The sequence below is a fragment of the Staurois parvus genome, unplaced genomic scaffold (genome assembly GCF_062004578.1).
Source record: "Staurois parvus isolate SC_StPar_1 unplaced genomic scaffold, SC_StPar_1.0 ptg001462l, whole genome shotgun sequence".
NCBI classification, from domain to species: Eukaryota; Metazoa; Chordata; class Amphibia; order Anura; family Ranidae; genus Staurois; species Staurois parvus.
Window position 1 is genome coordinate 969,028 of NW_028319258.1, and position 19,618 is coordinate 988,645.

At 40.3% G+C, this 19,618-nt stretch overlaps 1 protein-coding gene across 1 annotated transcript; it reads left to right on the top strand.

Moving 5' to 3' along the window:
• Window positions 1-3,052: 3,052 nt before the first annotated feature.
• On the top strand, window positions 3,053-19,362 carry LOC149435846 (interferon-induced very large GTPase 1-like). Its single transcript, XM_089662384.1, has 3 exons — window positions 3,053-3,221; window positions 8,027-10,408; window positions 13,112-19,362. The coding sequence occupies exons 2-3, from the start codon at window positions 8,053-8,055 to the stop codon at window positions 17,809-17,811; spliced, it is 7,056 nt and encodes a 2,351-aa protein (XP_089518510.1). The 5' UTR covers window positions 3,053-3,221; window positions 8,027-8,052; the 3' UTR covers window positions 17,812-19,362.
• The last annotated feature ends 256 nt before the right edge of the window (window positions 19,363-19,618 follow it).

Consider the following 19,618-nt stretch of genomic DNA (forward strand, 5'->3'; position numbering starts at 1 on the left):
CTGGGAGGACGTCATGTGGCCCCCTCCCAGAACTGGACAATCGCACTGTAGCCGTCATTCGACTATAGCACGGTCCAGAAGTATTTAAAGGAAACCAGTTTTGGGAAAAACTCCAAAGATCTCTATCCTTTAGAAAGCCTTCAGAGCGCTAGTACTCTTGGAAGTTCACGTGTATACAGTATGTCTTGTCCTTCTGCCACTCTTCTCCTCACACTCCCCAGCAATTCTCAACCATCAAAACCACAGCTAGCACTTGCTGTGCACATATAGTAGGGTAGTAGCTGCTACAGCCACAAAATGGACTGTCTGACAAACTGTTTATAAACTTTCTTCACACAGGAGATACAAAGAAACATTTATAAACATTGTTCAGACATGAGATAGAGAGCTACAAAGTAACATTTATAAACATTGTTCAGACAGGAGATAGAGAGATACAAAGCAACATTGTTTACAAACATCGATCAGACAGGAGATAGAGAGATACAAAGTAATTTTGTTGCACTTGTAAAAAAAAAAGCAAACTTTGCAATGCTTTTAATTTTAGGTTACATTAAACAAAATATAAAATGGATACTTTTATTTACAGTGTATATATATATATATATATATATATATATATATATATATATACTGTAAATATATAAATGAGTCCACCCCTTTTGAAAAGTCAGATTTTAGTCAATATCTCAATGAACACAAGAACAATTTCCAAAATTTTGACAAACTGAGTTTTCTAGAACATTTGTTCGGCTGATTACATGAAAGCAAGGTTAATAATCGAGCTTAGATGACAATGTCATGGGAAACATTTATCCCATTTTGGCTTTCAACTTCTTTAGATAACTGCAGTGAACTTGCATGGTGATTTTCTTCAAACCTTTTCATCAGAAGACTCTCCTGTAGCGGTGTTAACTCCCGTGGACGGCCTGGACGTCTCTGTGAGATGGTTGCAGTTCCATCTTTGTTACATTTTTGTAGTACTTTTGCTACAGTATTCTGTCTGATAAGTAAAGTTTTGCTGATCTTCTTGTAGCCTTCACCGTCCTTGTGTAAACAAATGATTTTCTCTCTCAGGCCTTGTGACATTTCTCTTCCATGTGGTGCCATTGCTGACAGCATGAAATGGGAGGGGTTTTATTTGTTAAGTAACACCCTTTTATAATCACCTGTTTGCTAGACACCTGTTTAATAAATAATTAGACGCTCCTGGAGTTGCATTTTGTTGTCTAAAATTTAGCTTTGCTCCTAAGACTTTCATTGGGGTGTGTTTATTTTTGCAACATGGTCTTGGATGAATTTGTTAGGAAAAATATTTTTTTTTGTGTGTGTGCAAATTAACAAATCGTGTTTGCAATCAATGGCTGGCATTTGTGGGAGGATTTTGTAGTATAGTGTCCCATAGCAAATGTGGATTCTGGTGGAAAGGTAAGGAAAGGTTTTCTGACAAATTTGTTGGGGTGTACGCATTGTGTATATATAAATATGTATTACACAGTGAAGGAAATAAGTATTTGATCCCCTGCTGATGTTGAATGTTTGCCCACTCATAAAGAAATGATCGGTCTAAAAATCGAATGTTCGGTGTATTGTAACACTGAGAGACAGAATAGCAACAACAAATTCAAAGGAAATGCATGTCTAACAAATGATGCACTGATTTGCATCATTTGTTAGACAAATCAGTGCATAATTTGTTAGACATGCATTCCTTTTGAATTTTTTGTTGCTATTCTGTCTCTCAGTGTTACAATACACCGAACATCCGATTTTTAGACCGATCATTTCTTTGTGAGTGGGCAAACATACAAAATCAGCAGGGGAGCAAATACGCATTTCCTTCACTGTATATATATATATATATATATATATATATATATATATACCTGGTAACCTACCCTGTAAAAATAATTACATAGAATTCATGGAATTCATGGAAAAGGTCGCTTATGAGTGACAGTCCATGCAATCGCCAAGGGTCGGATACGACTGAATGGATATATATATATATATATATATATATACAGTTATATATATATATATATACAGTATACAGTTGTAAGAAAAAGTATGTGAACCCCTTGGGATTACGTGGAGTTTTGCATGAATTGGGCATAAAATGTGCTCTGAACCTCATCTAAGTCACAACAATAGAAGAACACAGTCTGCTGAACATAATACTACACAAACATTAGATGTTGCCATGGTTTAATTGCACAGAACATGTAAACATTCACAGTGCAGGGAGGAAAAAGTATGTGAACCTTTGGACTTAATAACTGGTTGACCCTCCTTTGGCAGCAATAACCTCAACCAAACGTTTCCTGTAGTTGCAGATCAGACCTGCACAACGATCTGGAGTCATTTTGGACCACTCCTCCTCACAAAACTGTTTCAGTGTAGCAATATTCTTGGGATGTCTGGTGTGAATCGCTCTCTTAAGGTCATGCCACAGCATTTCTATCGGGTTGAGGTCAGGACTCTGACTGGGCCACTCCAGAAGGCGTATTCTGTGCTGTTGCAGCCATTGTTTTGTTGAATTACTTGTATGCTTTGTGTCATTGTCCTGTTGCATCACCCATCCTCTTTCTTGCAACTGTATATATATAAAATTGTGTTATCTTAATTAATGACAAGGCTATTGCCGACTCAATAAACCCATAGAAGAAGTGTGAGTGTACACATTGCTCTGGTCCATAGGCAGTGTACAGTTGTGAGAGCTGAACTGGTTAAAGAATTTGACTCTTTTGCACTGAATGTTAGAAAAAAAAAAAGTTAAACTTTTGCTTATCTGTATTTCAGACTACCTTCAGATTACCTTTTGAATCCATTTGACATTCATCATGTGCACTCAGTAAAACCTCCTCCAATATCCCTTTAAATGAAAATGCTCAGTGATAGAAGTGCCTGCAGACACAGCGTACAGCTCGTCATCTGCTGACAAAGAGACTAATAGGACAAGTCCAGGCACAGGGGACGCCGCTGCTATACATAGCCCCCGATTCAGCGACAGAAACACAACGATAAAGCAATATTCAAAATAAAATAGTTGATTTCCAAATGGGATAGGAGGGGCCTGATCAGTACAACTGACAGAAAAATTCTACTGGATCGTTTCATATCTGAAAACATTCATCTCCCCATAAAGACCAGACGGATGGCCCTTCTTCCCTGGATGGACATGGCCGTCAGGACTGAGCTCAGCCAGTAAGGGAAAAAAGGTGAATCAAAACTTTCTTTATCTTCCTATAACATAACTTTATTGTGTTATATTATAATTTACTAATCTACGAAACTTAAAGGAGCACTACACCCAAACTAAAAGAGGTACCAAAGCTGCTGAATGTGAAATAACAACTTATAACATTCACAGCTGGTAAGGAACGACCTCTCATTAGTTAGTACTGTGTTAGCTACCATGTTAGACTACAGGAGGCCAAAAAAGAGGATGGCTGATGGTTTCCATACTTAGGATTATCAGAGAGGACTTCAGATGCTTTCTAACAAATACTGTCCAGAGAACTGGAAGAGTGTGCAAGCAAGTCAACATATTGGAGGGTTAATGTTAAGGATAGACTTAGTGTGAGAGGGTGATGCTTGGGGATGGAGAAGAGTCATAGGAAAGGTGAACTTAAGGATGGAGTAGAGACACAGGGAAGGTGAACTTAAGGATGGAGTAGAGACATAGGGAAGGTGAACTTAGGGATGGAGTAGAGACACAGGGAAGGTGAACTTAGGGGTCCAGTAGAGACACAGGGAAGGTGAACTTAGAGATGGAGTAGAGACATAGGGAAGGTGAACTTAGGGATGGAGTAGAGACACAGGGAAGGTGAACTTAGGGATGGAGTAGAGACACAGGGAAGGTGAACTTAGGGATGGAGTAGAGACACAGGGAAGGTGAACTTAAGGGTGCAGTAGAGACACAGGGAAGGTGAACTTAGGGATGGAGTAGAGACATAGGGAAGGTGAACTTAGGGATGGAGTAGAGACATAGGGAAGGTGAACTTAGGGATGGAGTAGAGACACAGGGAAGGTGAACTTAGGGATGGAGTAGAGACACAGGGAAGGTGAACTTAAGGATGGAGTAGAGACACAGGGAAGGTGAACTTAGGAATGGAGTAGAGACACAGGGAAGGTGAACTTAGGAATGGAGTAGAGACACAGGGAAGGTGAACTTAAGGGTGCAGTAGAGACACAGGGAAGGTGAACTTAGGGATGGAGTAGAGACATAGGGAAGGTGAACTTAGGGATAGAGTAGAGACATAGGGAAGGTGAACTTAGGGATGGAGTAGAGACACAGGGAAGGTGAACTTAGGGATGGAGTAGAGACACAGGGAAGGTGAACTTAGGGATGGAGTAGAGACACAGGGAAGGTGAACTTAGGGATGGAGTAGAGACATAGGGAAGGTGAACCTAGGGATATCGTTAGACATATAGAGAAGGTGAACTTAGGGATGGGGTAGAGACATCGGGAAAGTGATCTTAGGGATAGAATTAGAGATATAAGGATGGTGAACTTGGGATGGAGTTGGAGATATAGAGAAGGTGAACTTGGGGATGGAGTAGAGACATAGGGATGGTGGAGTTAGGGATGGAGTTAGAGACATAGCGAAGGTGAACTTGGGGATGAAGCAGAGATACTGTATATGAAAGGTGAACCTGGGGATGGAGTTAGAGATATAGGGAAGGTGAACTTGGGGATGGAGTAGAGACATAGGGAAGGTGAACTTGGGGATGGAGCAGAGACAGGGAATGAGAACTTAGGGATGGAGTAGAGACATAGGGAAGGTGATCTTAGGGATGGAAGGGATGGAGTAAGAGATATAGAGAAGGTGAACTTGGGGTTGGAGTTAGAGATATAAGGATGGTGAACTTAGGCATGGAGTAGAGGCATAGGGAAGGTGATCCTAGGGATATAATTAGAAATATAAGGAAGGTGAACTAGGATTGAATTAGGGACATAGTGAAAGTGAACCTAGGGATCGAGTTAGAGATGTAGAGAAGGTAAACTTGGGGATGGAGAAGAGATATAGGAAAGGTGAATTTAAGGTCAAAGTTAGAGATATAGAGACAGTGAACTTAGTGATGGAGTTAGATATTTAGAGAAGACTAACTTGGGGATATAGTAGAGACCAGGGGCGGACTGACAACTCATGGGGCCCCCAGGCAATAGGGGATCATGGGGCCCCTGTGTCCTTGCCCAAACTCGAAAAAGCCTATGATAAAGGTACCAGGGGCATCTCATGGGGCCCCCTACTGACCCCGGGCCCTCGGGCAGTGCCCAAGTTTCCAAATGGTCAGTCCGCCCCTGGTAGAGACATAGGGAAGGTGAACTTAGAGATGGAGTTAGAGATAAATGGAAGATGAACTTCTGCCTCCATAATGACTAGAATCTAGATAACATCACACTATCATTTTATTGAGGACATATACTACATTTTCATTCTAACATTTAGCTGAAGCGATTTTGGATACAATTTTATATCCTTGTTGTTCCCTATTTTGATCATAATATAATATTCCTAATAGATGTGATCCTTCTATTGGCTGACTAATGTGTATCACTTGTGGTTTCCTGCAACCTCAATGAGCAATTAGCAACATAGTTTTGTGTATGAAATGCACTGCAGATATAAAGTGCAAACAGAGAGACTTAGAACCTTTTTTTGTTTCAGTGATCATTTTAAAGTGGAACTCTAGGTATACTGTATGTAAGCTCCAAGGGTCAGGGCCCTCCTATCCCTTTTGTATTGAACTGTATTGTTGCTGTATTGTCTCCCGTTATATTGTAAAGCGCTGAGCAAACTGTTGGCGCTATATATATCCTGTATAATAATAATAATTATTATTATCATTTATATATATATATACTGTATGTTGAAATGTGTTTTTTATATATTACAAAATATATGAAAAATATTTTTAAAAATATATATTTTTTAAATATATTCTTCAGATTTTTTTAACATGAAAAAGCCTTTTTACCATATATTTTTAAAAATATTTGAAAATGCATTCCAAAAATGTAGATTTGTATTTTTAAAGACATACAGTATATTTATGTATTTATTTATGTATTTTTAAAAATATTTTTCATATATTTTGTAAAAAAAATGCATTTCAACATGCAGTGTATATATATTTATTGAAATATATTTTGAAATATATTGAATACGGCCAAAATTGTAGCATATCAAATATATGTCAATATATTTGGGAAGAATATTTTTAAAATATATTTCAAATATATTTCTCTTCCGTGTGGGAAGTAATACAACTATGTTATAGGGGGACTAAGGAAATTTGAATTTAATAGAAAAATAGATATAATTTTTTATTTTGCCCAGAGTTCCACTTTCAGTAAACTAGTCATGAGGAGAATACAGAGGCTGTGCTCGGTATTTTGAGTCAATGAGCTGAAACAAGAATGCAAAACAGGAAAGGAAAGGGAACTCAGAAATGCTTCCATACTGCCTCTTTGCTGGTGACTCAAAGTATGGAAGCCACATAGCATTCAGCATTTACAGAAGGAGAGGTCAGCAATTACAGTCCATTATATTCCTCTAAACATGGCTTTAAAAGCCATAAAAACTCATCCTCCTGCCGGCAGGTGTGTGTTCAGCAGCAGGAAAAATGACAATTAATCTTCCTGGCAGGGACTGAGCTGTCTGTGCAGATCTCCCGGCTTACACCAGAGATAGACAATGCAGAATAACCAGTAACAGGAGACTCCAGGCAGTTTCAAGCCATGAAATACTTCTCTAGGTAAAGAATATATTTGTGGTATACTGACGTCACATGTGCTTTGGGTGTAGAATGCTCATTTAAAGGTCGGTCCACCCAAATGTGATATTTTATGTGAAGGTAGATTTTGTTTAAGTCACCTGGGGCAACCCTTTTTTGAAAATAAACATTTACCCAGGAGTTTGGCTTTAAGGCATATGTAGGTGTATGTGCAAAATCAATGTATCCTCAACTGCTTCATTGGGTCGTGGCTGACTTATGGAAACAGCATTCTATGTGGTTTAGGTTTCATTTTAGTGGGTTTAGTGGGTTTTATTCCTGGATGGGGGGATTCTTGGTAAAAAAAACAGTTGGCCACTAAAGGGGAAATCTTTATTCAATTTAATGTGTAATATGGTACTAATAAAATGCACTGTAGCACTGTAAATTGCATATTAAAGTAGAACTATACGCCATCTGTGCTACATTGGGGAGATTTACCTTCACATCATCTCCCATAGCCAAAGCAGGAAATGAGAGGAAATTCCTGCAAATGAAGGGAATCCCTTGGGGTCCCCTAAGTTACTAGAACTAGTGTCCCCATTAGAAGATTTCTGCTCTATTACTTTTCTGGTGACAACTCAAAATTTATGATTTTCTTTTACTCACTTTTGATGGTAACCAGGACAATGGCACCAACTGCAAAAAACCTAATAGATGATCTAATCAATCTCCACTCTATCCAAAACTAGAAAAAAAAGTTTTGCCTTTAGTTATACTTTAACCCCTTGGTGCCGGGTTTCAGAAGCCGGGAGGCAGGGCGGGGTTTTAGGGTCATGTGACCGCCGTGATTCGCCATCACGGTGGTCACATGATCAGAAAAGGTCCCAATCGAAAGAGGAGATCAGGACCTTTCCGTGAGTACCGGACATGAGTGTTTGGGAGCACGCAGGGCGCACGCTCTCAGCACATATGTTTTTCTTAATTGCACACAAATGTGCAGCCGCTTGGCGTCAAGGCCCAGACGCCGGGAGGCCACACATTTGCGTGCAGCAGGCACCAAGAGGTTAAATAACAAAAAAATCTTCAAAGAAAGTATTAAAATAATTGTTTCAAATATGTGCTAATAACACAGGCTCCATTTACATTATAGGGGGGGGGGGTAGTTGACTCATTCTGTTATGAAGACAAGAAGGAATATTCTGGAAATGACCATTAACATGCAGATTTATATCTAGTACTAATAATTTAGAACATGCCCATTGGAGTCCAATGGATATTAATACAAATTCTTGTTTTCCAGGTTGAGTGACAATCCAGATCAACATTATGGATCCAGACCAAGAAGACTTTCATCAAAACTATCTTCTTCAGGAAGACATCCATAACAAGGGGGAAATCAGTCAGGAAGAGAACATGAAGGAAGGCTTAAAGAATAGTAAGCAGAAAAAAGAAGATGCCAATATGAAAGCGTTTAGTCCAGAGGAGAACACACAGCAAGATGAAGAGAACATCACTGAGATAAATGGCATTGATCAAGAGGATAAGAATGCCAAGCAAGAAAACCCTCATCATGAAAACATCAACCTAGAGGAGGAGAACTTTAGTCTAATGGAGCACACTGATAAAGAGGAAGAAGACATCAAACAAGAAGAGCAGCTCAAAAATAATGAGAATATCATGAATCAGGAAAGAGAAGTCAGCAATAAAGAGGAGTTGATTATCAATCAAGAAGAGTTGCTCAACAATAAAGAGGAGGAGATCATCAATCAAGAAACAAAGGCCAACAATAAAGAGGAAAAAATCATCAGCCAAGAGGAGGAGGTTAATAATAAAGAGAAGGGGATCATTAATCAAGAAGAGAAGGTCAACAACGAAGAGGGAAAGGTCATCAATCAAGAAGAGGAGGTCAACAATAAAGAGGAGGAGTCTGTCAACCAAGAAATATATGTCAACAATAAGGAGGAGGAAATAATCAATCAAGAAGAGGAGGGTAGCTATAAGAAGGAGGAGCTAATTAATCAAGAGGGGGAGGTCAACAACAAAGAGGAAAAGATTGTCAATCAAGAGATAAAGCTCAACAATAAAGAGGAAGAAATCATCAACCAAGCAGTAATTAATATGAACAATAAAGAAGAGGAGATCATCAATCAAGAAGAGAAGATTAACAATAAAGAGGAGGAGCTTATTAATCAAGAAGAGGAGGTCAACAATAAAGAGGAAGAAACAATCAATCAGGAAAAGAGGACTGACAATAAAGAGGAAGATATTATAAATCAGGAAAAGGAGGTCAACAATAAAGAGGAGATGAACATTTATCAAGAAAATTTGGTTAAAGATAAAGAGAAGGAGATTTTGAAAGGAGAGGAGCTCAATAATAAAGAGAAAGAAAACACTGTTCAAGAGAAGGAGCTCAACAATAAAAATCAGGAGATAATTCATAAGGATAAGGGAAATGTCAATCTAGAGGAAAATATATTCAGTTATGAGAAAGGAAAAATTCAGCAGGACCTCAACCAAGAGAGGAAGACCAATGATGAAGAGAAGATTATTCACGAAGAAGATATAACCACTCATGAAGAACAGGATATCACCCAACAAAATATCAGTCTAGAAGAGGAAAGTATAAGTCAAGAGGAGGAGAACACTGCCAAGAACAATAATGCAGAACATGACATTAACTTAGGAAAAGAAGATCAAGAGAAGGAAAACCTCAATCAAGAGAACATCAATCAAGAGGGGGAAATCATCCATAACAAGGAGGAGGGCATTAATGAACAGAATGCAGAACCATCAATATTAAATCAAGAAAATATTTATCCAGAGCAGGAGAAGATCAGCCATGAACAGCTGATAACCAATCATGAAGTGGATAAAGAATTTGATCAACAGAACATCAATCAAGAGGAGGAGAACCTAATTCAAGAAGAGAAGAACACCAGTCATGAGGAAGAGGTAGCCAATCACAAGGAAGAAAGCATTGGTGAACAAAACATTAGTCAAGAAGATGACTCCACAGTTCAGGAGGAGGTGAACATTAAACAAGAGGAAAGCTTTAGTGAAGCGAAGGAGAACATTACTAACATAAACAAAAACTTCAACCAAGAGGACAATACAAGTCAAAAAAAGGAGACCGTTATTCAGGAAGAGAACTTTAAAGATGAAATTGATAATATAATTCAAGAGGAGAACATAAAGAACAAGACACAGAACCTCATTCAAGAGAACGGGAGTTTCAATAAGGACCACACCAGTCAAAAAGATGAAAGTACCAGTATGCAAAATGAGAATGCCAATAAGGAGGATGATGAGCCAGAGGCAGGAACCCCTCATGAAAAAGAGTACACCATTCAAGAGAAGGAGAACATCAATGAAGATGAGAGAATCAATCAAGAAAAGGAGAACAGCAGCCCAGAAAAAGAGGACATAATTGAAGAAGAAAATATCAGAGAAGAGGAGAACATTAGTAAAGAAACCCTCAATCAAGAGGAGAATATCATCCAAGATAAAGTGGAGAAAATCACTGAAGGTGAAATGGATAAACTAGAAGATGAAATAACAAAAAACATGCAAAGCACAGATATTCCAGCATTGGAATCTGCTTCTGAAGGCTTCCAGGACCAACATCAGGAGACAAAGTTGGACATTTCACAATCATCAGACCTAGAAGAATATTTCTGGGGTCGTAAGTATAATATAATATTCTCTTTCTGAGCTGTCTTAATGATTTTTTCTATGCTGTATATTTTCTGATTATAGAATATAATACATTTCCTGTATCCTCTCTTCTGATGATGTCAGATAGGACGGTAGCAAGTGGCATTGGCGACTTTTAATACACAAATGCATTTCCTACAGATAATGGGACCAGTTACAGGAGCTCTTTCTGAAATGGAGACAGCATTAGTAGGAACAAGGGGTGGGGTGAGACCATCTCCATATTAGTGGATCTTGTGTAACTGAAAGTACTGTATATCTAAAGCCTGTCTGTTTTCCCTTGCTTTTTGTGTCCCCACTAGAGAGATTCACCCTCTCTATGTGCTCTGGTGACTCTTGTCATTGGGACACAAAGTAATCAGAGATCCAAGGTTTTATAGTTGTCACTAGAACAAGAAAGGGTTAGAAATCTTCCAATGGGCAGGGCTGATGCTGCCATTAGTCAAACTAGGCAGCTGCCTAGGGCACCATGGCTGCTGGTTTCCCTACTCTCCACCATGGCTGGATCTAGGGGAGTGTTGGGGTAGGCTATGCCCCCCAAGACCAGTCTTTCCATGGATGCTGTGCCTGGTCCCTGGGTCCCTTCCCCCATCCCTGCACTCAAGGCTGGGACAAGGGGAGAGCAGTCTGGAGCAGTGAAGCCTGTAAAGAAGAAATGACAGAAAGAGGTGGGAGGTGCAGGCTGTGCTCTCCTCTCCTATCCATGGAGCAGATGACACAGAACAGTGCACAATGAAGGGGAGGTGTAACAATCATTTGTGCTGGGATGAGAGGTTTGAGCAGGAGGGGGGATGAGGACTCTTTGCTGGGAAGGGTAATGGGGATGATGATGGGGGGATTTGTGCTAGGAAAATGAATCTGGGGACATATGCTAGGATTAAGAGGGAGGTTTGGGAGGGAGGGGGGGTTGGGAGGGATTTGTGCTAAAAGGAGGGGGGGAATATGGGGATTTGTGCTAGGAAAATGAATCTGGGGACAAGTGCTAGGAGTCGGGGGGAGGTTTGGGGGGGGGGGAGGGGGGGTTCGGGGGATTTGTGCTAATAGGAGGGGGGATTTGGGTAAGGTGGAAGGATTATTTGATGGAAAGGGTAATTTGGAAAGGTTTTGGCTAGAGGAAGGCTTTGGGGGAATTTGACCTAGGTGGGGTGATTGAAGGGGGGATTTGTGTAAGGAGGGAGGAATGGGGGGAGGGGATTCGTGCAAGGAGAGGGGATTTAGGGAATTTGTGTAAGGAGAGAGGACTGGGGGGAAAGTTGTGTTAGGAGGAAGGATTTTGGGGGGATTTCTGCATTAAAGGAGGGATTGGGGGAACTTGCACTAGGAGGAGGGACTGGGGGGGGGTTGTGTCAGGAGAGGGGATTGGGGGGTTGTGCTAGAAAGGAGGATTTTTTTGTCTTTCGAGTGTGGGAGGAAACCAGAGTACCCAGAGGAAACCCACGCAGGCACAGGGAGAACATACAAACTCCAGAAAGATAGTGCCGTAGTTCGGATTCAAACCAACAACCCCAGTACTGCCAGGCAGAAGTGCTGACCATTTAGCCACTGTTTATGAGCTTTTGTTCATTATGGGCTTTTGAGAAGATAGATGACGGAGGTTGTAATGTGTGGTATTGATTCTATTTGATGTTTTACCTTTGATGAGTGTCATTTGTAGTTACTTATATTGTTACGTGGTTTATTGATGAACTCAATAGCACTGCACAATATTTTTGAATATATGATAACACATTGCTGCTCACCATGAAAGATGATAATTCAAACAAGGTTGTGTAGAGACTTAGGCCATTCACTGTGTGAATTTTGACCAGTTCCAGAGAAAACAAATGAAAATTGCTTCCCTCCTGCCCCACATCCTTTGATTTTTTTTCTTTCCGATTGCAACCTGAGCAAAAAAAATGATCAGTGTCTGGCCGGCCTTAGGAAGTAAACTGGTGGAAATGTCTTTACATTTCTTTAAATAGACAGCATAGCGATTTAACTTTCTGGAAATTAAAGCATTTCTCAAGGCTCTGCTTTTTTAATGTAAAATATCAAATGTTATATTTACCTGCTCTGTGCTAGGTGTGATTTTGCACAGAGTGGCCTCAAACCTCTTCTTCTGGTGACCCCCGCCAGCGCTCTAGGCTCCTCATTTTCTGTATTTGTCCCATAGCAAGTGCTTACTATGGAGGTTGATGTGCAGGATCGATCCCAAGCCAGGCTGTGTGCATCTATTGACACACAAAGAGCAGCTCAGCTCCGCCCCCCCCCCCCCCACTCCATTCCGTCCTCACAGGATTTAATTGACAGTAGTAGGAGCGATGCTGCTGTTGGGCACAGTGCTGGATCGAAGGAGGAGGAGGGGGGGCTGATTCTGGAAGGTTTTTTACCTTAATGCTTAGAATGCATTATGGTATAAAACCCTTAGCCTTTAGCAGGGGCGGACTGACCATTTGGAAACTTGGGCACTGCCCGAGGGTCTGGGGTCCGTAGGGGGCCCCATGAGATGCCCCTGGTACCTTTTTCATAGGCTTTTTTGAGTTTGGGCAAGGACACAGGGGCCCCATGATCCCCTATTGCCCGGGTGCCCCATGAGTTGTAAGTCCGCCCCTGGCCTTTAGAACCACTTTAAGTAAATTTGGATATAATGTGGAATACTGATTTATTTAATACATATTTTTCTCTTTCATAGCTAAAATTAAAAGTTATGACGACAAACTAAGGGAATTAAACCTGGTGAGGTTCCGAACATCAAAGCTCAGTCTTATGGAAGTTCTGGAGATCAGCCAAGAGGATCTACGGAACACTGTCCCTCAGAAGACAGAGGATGTACCCTGGCAATTCCTACAGAGCCTCATGGCCCTAAATAGTACTGCAAGAAACACACGGCTTAATCAGTCACTATGTACAAAATCAAACACAATGCAAGATGAAGATATGGATTTCATGGATGATATAGACATATCAACTTCCATTCATCCTCTGGATGTTATCTGCCTTCTTCTGAATTGTTCAGATAGTTTTCTGCAACAAGAGATTGTGACTAAAATGTCCATGTGCCAGTTCGCACTCCCTCTTCTGATTCCTGCTGGGGAAGGATTTCATATAACTTTAATGTTGTGGGCAATGAGAGATATAGTGAAGAGATGGAGACCCCAATCATTAGCAAACGTTAAAGGATGCAAGGAAGACAACTTGGTCAATATACCCATGCCTGTTTTCTCCTTTGCTAGACTGGGAAGGTGTAATCTTTCAAAATCCAGAATTCTAAATCATATCCTAAGTCCAGTCCAACAACACCATGATTTTTTTGTCCATCAGAACATGGAAGGGGCAAATATTGTAAGGGAAGTCTCTGATGGTTTGGTGGAAATCTCGTGGTTCTTTCCCGGAGGAAGCGAACTCTTGGACCTGTTTCCAGATCCAGTCGCGGTGACAAATCTCCGGGGTGATCTGGAATCTAACTGGACTCAATTCAACTTTCTAACAAAAGTATCCTCAGCTGTGTTCATATTTATTGAGACTATGGATGATCAAAACTATAGCATTTTATCCAACATTGAAGAATCAGACACAAACTACTTCATAATTCTTGCTCCTTCTTCTAGATGTATAAGCGTGGAGACCCAGAACCACATAAAGATGTTATACCCCATCTTGAAAATCAACAGAAAAAATGTTCTGGTGAAGAACAACTCGGTTAATGATGCAGAACTGGTAAAGAAACTGCAGCTAATTATCTTAGATTCAATTAAGTCTTCCCCTTATTACATCACCCTGGAGGAGATGTCTCACATAGCCGCAGATCTAGGCATATGCATTGATGAAGGTTCAGAAGAACATCAAAATACAAGGACACTTGCACTGGAAATTACTAAGAGTGTGAAAGATGTTGTGCAGTACAAGAATGAAACAATGGTACTACAAGGAGAACATTGGAAACAGCTGGCCAAAATTGAAAAGGAAATGTGTCGAATGAAAGGACTTGGCAGTGACAATGCAGAGGATTACAGAGCAAAGCTAGTAAAGAAGTGTGCTGGCTTTAGGAGGCAACAAAGTGAGTGCAGTATGCCTGATGGAATACTCACATTTATAGCTGCACTCAACAACCTATCACGTATTGAGAAACGTTATTTTTTGAAGTGGATGAAGCTCTACCTTGATTCAGTCACTAGAAATCATCTTTCAGCCCTCCAAGCTGAGTACAAGGAGCAATACTATAAAGTGAACCCCAATGTGGACAGGCTGAAAGAACTTGATCAAATCATTATGAACAGCTCACTAGGAGTGGAACATTTCATTCGAGAAGTTGGCCAGTTTTATGAAGCTGAACACTTCCTAGCAAATGATTGTACAAGTGATCAAAAGCTTCATAATCTTCCAAGTATTGCTGCTGATCTGTTGTTGGACGGGTTCCCATTGGAGCTAATTGATGGAGATGGGTCAAACATCCCCATGCAGTGGATAACTGATGTCCTGGTTGAGTTGGACACCAAGACAGGGGGGCAATGCAGAATGAAAGTGATAACTGTACTGGGAGTGCAAAGTACGGGGAAATCCACCCTTCTCAACACCATGTTTGGCCTGCAGTTCCCGGTGGCCAGTGGACGCTGCACACGAGGGGCCTTCATGACTCTTCTAAAAGTGAAAAACAATTTACTAGATGGGCTTGGGTGTGAGTTCATTCTGGTAATTGACACCGAGGGGCTGAAAGCTCCTGAGTTGGCTTCTGTTGAAGAAAGTTACGAGCATGACAACGAGTTAGCAACCTTTGTAGTTGGGTTGAGTGACATTACTATAATTAACCTGGCCATGGAAAATACAGGAGAAATTAAAGATATTTTGCAGATAGTGGTCCATGCATTTCTGAGGATGAAAGAATTAGGTAAGAAGCCCAACTGCCAGTTTGTTCACCAAAACGTTAGCGATGTGTCTGCCCATGAGAAGAACATGAGAGACAGGCAGAAACTTCTGGAACAGTTAGATGAAATGACCAAAGTAGCTTCTAGAATGGAAGAAAAAAGTAGCATGACCAAGTTTTCAGATGTTATGGACTATGATCTTGAGAAGCACAGCTGGTATATTCCAGGATTTTGGCACGGAGTTCCACCAATGGCTTCGGTAAATACAGGGTACAGCGAAAACATTATTGAACTAAAGAGGCAGCTGTTTGAAACTATGAAAAAACAGCTCGAGTCCAGAAATCCTCAGAGCATATCTGATTTTATCAAATGGATAAAAAGTTTGTGGAACGCGGTGAAGTATGAAAATTTTATTTTTAGCTTCAGAAACAGCCTGGTAGCCGATGCTTACAATCAACTATCAATAAAATATTCAGAACTGGAGTGGAATTTCCGTAAGAGAATGCACACATGGATTAATGAGGCAGAAAATGAGATCCTCAATCAGCCAGCTTCAGAACTTGAAAGTGAAATTTGGGCTGGCATAAAAGAGGACATGCATCAAGTATTACAAGAAGAAGAGAAAGTCATGCTGGAAGCTCTAGAAGAATATTTTGAGAGTGGGAACAAATATGTGCACCTTGTAGAGAGATACAGGGAAGACTTCTTTAGGAGTGCAGCAACACTTAAGAATGAAGTTGAAGACAATTTACCCATCAAATGTGAAGAAGCTATCCGCATACAGAAAGGGAAGCATGAGATACAGTTTGTTCAGAACAGCTATTTGAGGACCATTGAAGAGAAAGCCACAAGCCTCTTGGACAACTGCAAGAATGTAAAGCATCAGCTTAGCGATGAGGAACTAAAATCTGAGTTTGAGGTTATGTGGAATAAAACAATATCTGGATTACAGTTTGGCAGCTTAAAAAATCACAACGTCAGTCAAGAAATGATTGACCAACTCAGGAAAGACATGAGGCACAAAGCAGGTTACATCAATGAGAAGTTGAATGAAGTCAAAAGTCTAGACGGTTACGGGCAAAATGGACTGGACTTGGATAAGAAATATACTCAAAGCAGATGGTATGAGAACATGCCAGAAGTGAATAATGAGGACTACTGGAATAAGGTGAGCAGCCTTGTAACTTCTTTGAAAGAGCAGTGCAATTGCTACGTAACAGAGCAAGTAAACACAATGAAAGATTACGACCAAACATACTGCCAAGAACTTCTAAATTTTGTTAACGAAAGACTCAATGAGGAGGATGTCAGGAGTCTTCATCTCACGCCATTGTTCGAGCTGGATCTGAAGCTTCTACTACTGGGTCAAGCTGCCCCAGTCTTCCAGAAGAAGCACAATATTTTTTTTCAGGAAAACAATATGAAGTCCTACCTTGATAAAATAAAACCTCAGTACTTCTCCACATTTAAGAACGTCTACCAAGAAAAGGATGAGTCTAAAGCCAGAGCCCAGAAATTTTATGAGGCGTGCCTAAAGCCAGCTCTTTCAGACTATGTGTACAAACATTTGGGTGGTGAAATTGTGAACGACATACTGACCAGCAAAGATTCAATCAGGTACAGTAGTAGAACCTTCTTCCAATACACTTTGCTCAAAGAGCTTTTGGAAGACCACGATTTCACTCGTTACATAAAATACAACAACCAATACGAGACCTTTGTAAAAAACTGGATTGTCAAATTTATCACCAATAAATACAAGGATTCCACCTCCCTGGAAACATTAAAGTCAAATATTCTTGCAAGAATCTTGAGAAAGGTAAGACAAGCCCTCAAAGATCCAAGAGTACGAGAAACCTCTAATGTTTCCCAGTGTTTAAAAACATTTTGCACAATATTAAAGAAAGATTTGGTCATTGTGCAGAACGAGATGAAAGTGATTACATTTCAAAACAACGCAAGTCCTGTCCAGTTTTCAGCTGACATTGAAGAGTTCCTGGAAGGTGTCGAGAAAGAAATGATCACCGAAATCAAACATTTTACTATTGAATACGTGATGAACAAGAAAACCTTTAAACCACAAGATGTATTGTTTAGGAAGATCTTTGGGTGCGGTAATCAGTGTCCATTCTGTAAAGCCCCCTGTGAGGCCGGAGCCGCTAATCACAAGGAGCACTTTGCATCAGTCCATCGGCCTCAAGGTTTAGGAACGTACCGCTATACAGAATCCAAAACGCTCTCACATTCAATATGTACCACCGACGTGGTTGGAAATACAACGTTTCTAAATTCAGACACTGACTGGAAGCCATGCCTTTACAAAGAATACCGCAAAATTTATCCCGACTGGACAATACAGCCCGATGCCACCATTGGATCCTCCAATTACTGGAAATATGTCTTCAAGGAGTTTAATAAACAGTTTTCAGATTACTACAATGCTAAACCAGCTGGCCTACCAGAGGACTGGTATGTTATCACCAAAGAACAGGCTCTTCAAAATCTAAAGGAATCTTTCAACATGAACTAAATGGCAACGTATTATCTGATTGTACATTCCAATCAAACAGGACGAATAACAAGGGAATTAGTAAAAAGATAGAGCCTACCAGGACATTTCTTTTTCATCCTGGCAATTCTTGGGTGCACAGGTCAATCTGGACTGTAAGATTTTGTGGTTGCTGGTGGCCTGGTACTCTGGGAACACCTAATGTAAAATATATGCTTGTGCAGGCGAAAAATTCCAAGCTCTTCCATCAGTCTCACTACAAGCTAATTACCAGTCATTCAAAGAGAAATAATTCATACCCTACCAATACCCAACCACACTCTACAGTAGAAGAATGACGTATTGAGGAGAAAGTGGCAAGAGGCTGCAGTCCCTGACTCTGGAAGCCTTGAAAGCCTTGCTTAGACCAGCTGGATAAAACTACATACAATTCAAATTTATTGAGCACATGGGCAGAAAATGTGAAGCGTGTGGAAAAATGCCTACAACCACCATGAACACCATGAAAAATGCCTACAACCACCATGAGCACCATGAAAAATTCCTACAACCACCATGAACACCATGCAAAATGCCTACAACCACCATGAGCACCATGAAAAATTCCTACAACCACCATGAACACCATAAAAAATGCCTACAACCACCATGAAAAATGCCTACAACCACCATGAGCACCATGAAAAATGCCTACAACTACCATGAACACTGTGAACAATTCCAAGATGTTTTAAATTCTTTGTATGTGACATACTAAAAGTAGTGGTTGCACACTGCTCAAACCCATCACTCATTGTGCGACCACAAATAAATTCCCTGTTTTTTGTAGGCTTAAACATACAAAAGTGACTGGGAAAATCCAAAACTTTGAGGAGCAAAGGAGTTCAGAGACAAGGCAGGAGGATCTTGCTGTTGGGTTTTCTGAGACATAATGGAAGCCTAAAAAAAAAAAAAATCACTTTTGGGTGGACCGATCCACCGGATTATTTCATTTATCAAACTCTATTAAATATCATGCTCTGTAACACTGTGAGTGAGGTCAGACAATGGCAGCTTCCGGCAGATAGGGATTCAGCTATTGAGGGGCCATTTGAAGGACATTTGGTTCTTTTCTCATTATGAGCTACAGCAATGCCTACAATCAACGATGCAGCTGAGAGACCGAAGAAGAGAGCAACTGGAGGATAGAAAGGTGGACAAAACTGCATCATACATAACGGCTGTTATTACTGCAACCAATGATAGCAGGACAATGTCTAGAATGATGTTTTCTAAAGACTTTGTAGAGTCATATCCCCTTTAATGACAATCCATTCCAAAAAGGCGTATTTAAGTTGTTGGATACATTCACCTTCTTCCAGTCTAAGCTGCACGGGGCCCGTAAGATGCCGATACCAAGTTAAATTCTGGTACTTGAAGTGCTTGAAAAAGAAAAAAATGAATGATGTATTTATGAATACAGAGCTGCATTAATTTGTCTTTTCTACCTAGCTGGAGTTCAGATTTATGGTGGATTCAACCCATTCAGGTACTTAAAGTGCTTGAATTAAAATAAATACATTTAATGATGTGTATAGGAATACAAGTCGTGTCTTTTATATCTGTCTGGAGTCCAGCTTTAAGGTGAATTCAACACATTTGGCACCCATATTCTAGAACCTTATACTTTTTTTTAAATCCAAGTAGCTTTTATTGAAGTATTTTTGCAAGTCAAACAGCTTAGCATCAAATAGAAGAGCCTTATACTTAATTAAAGGGAGAATTCACCAAATGTGGAAGGTAGACTGAGGGTTGGTCCTGTCACTTCAACCACTTCCAGTCCGGCCAA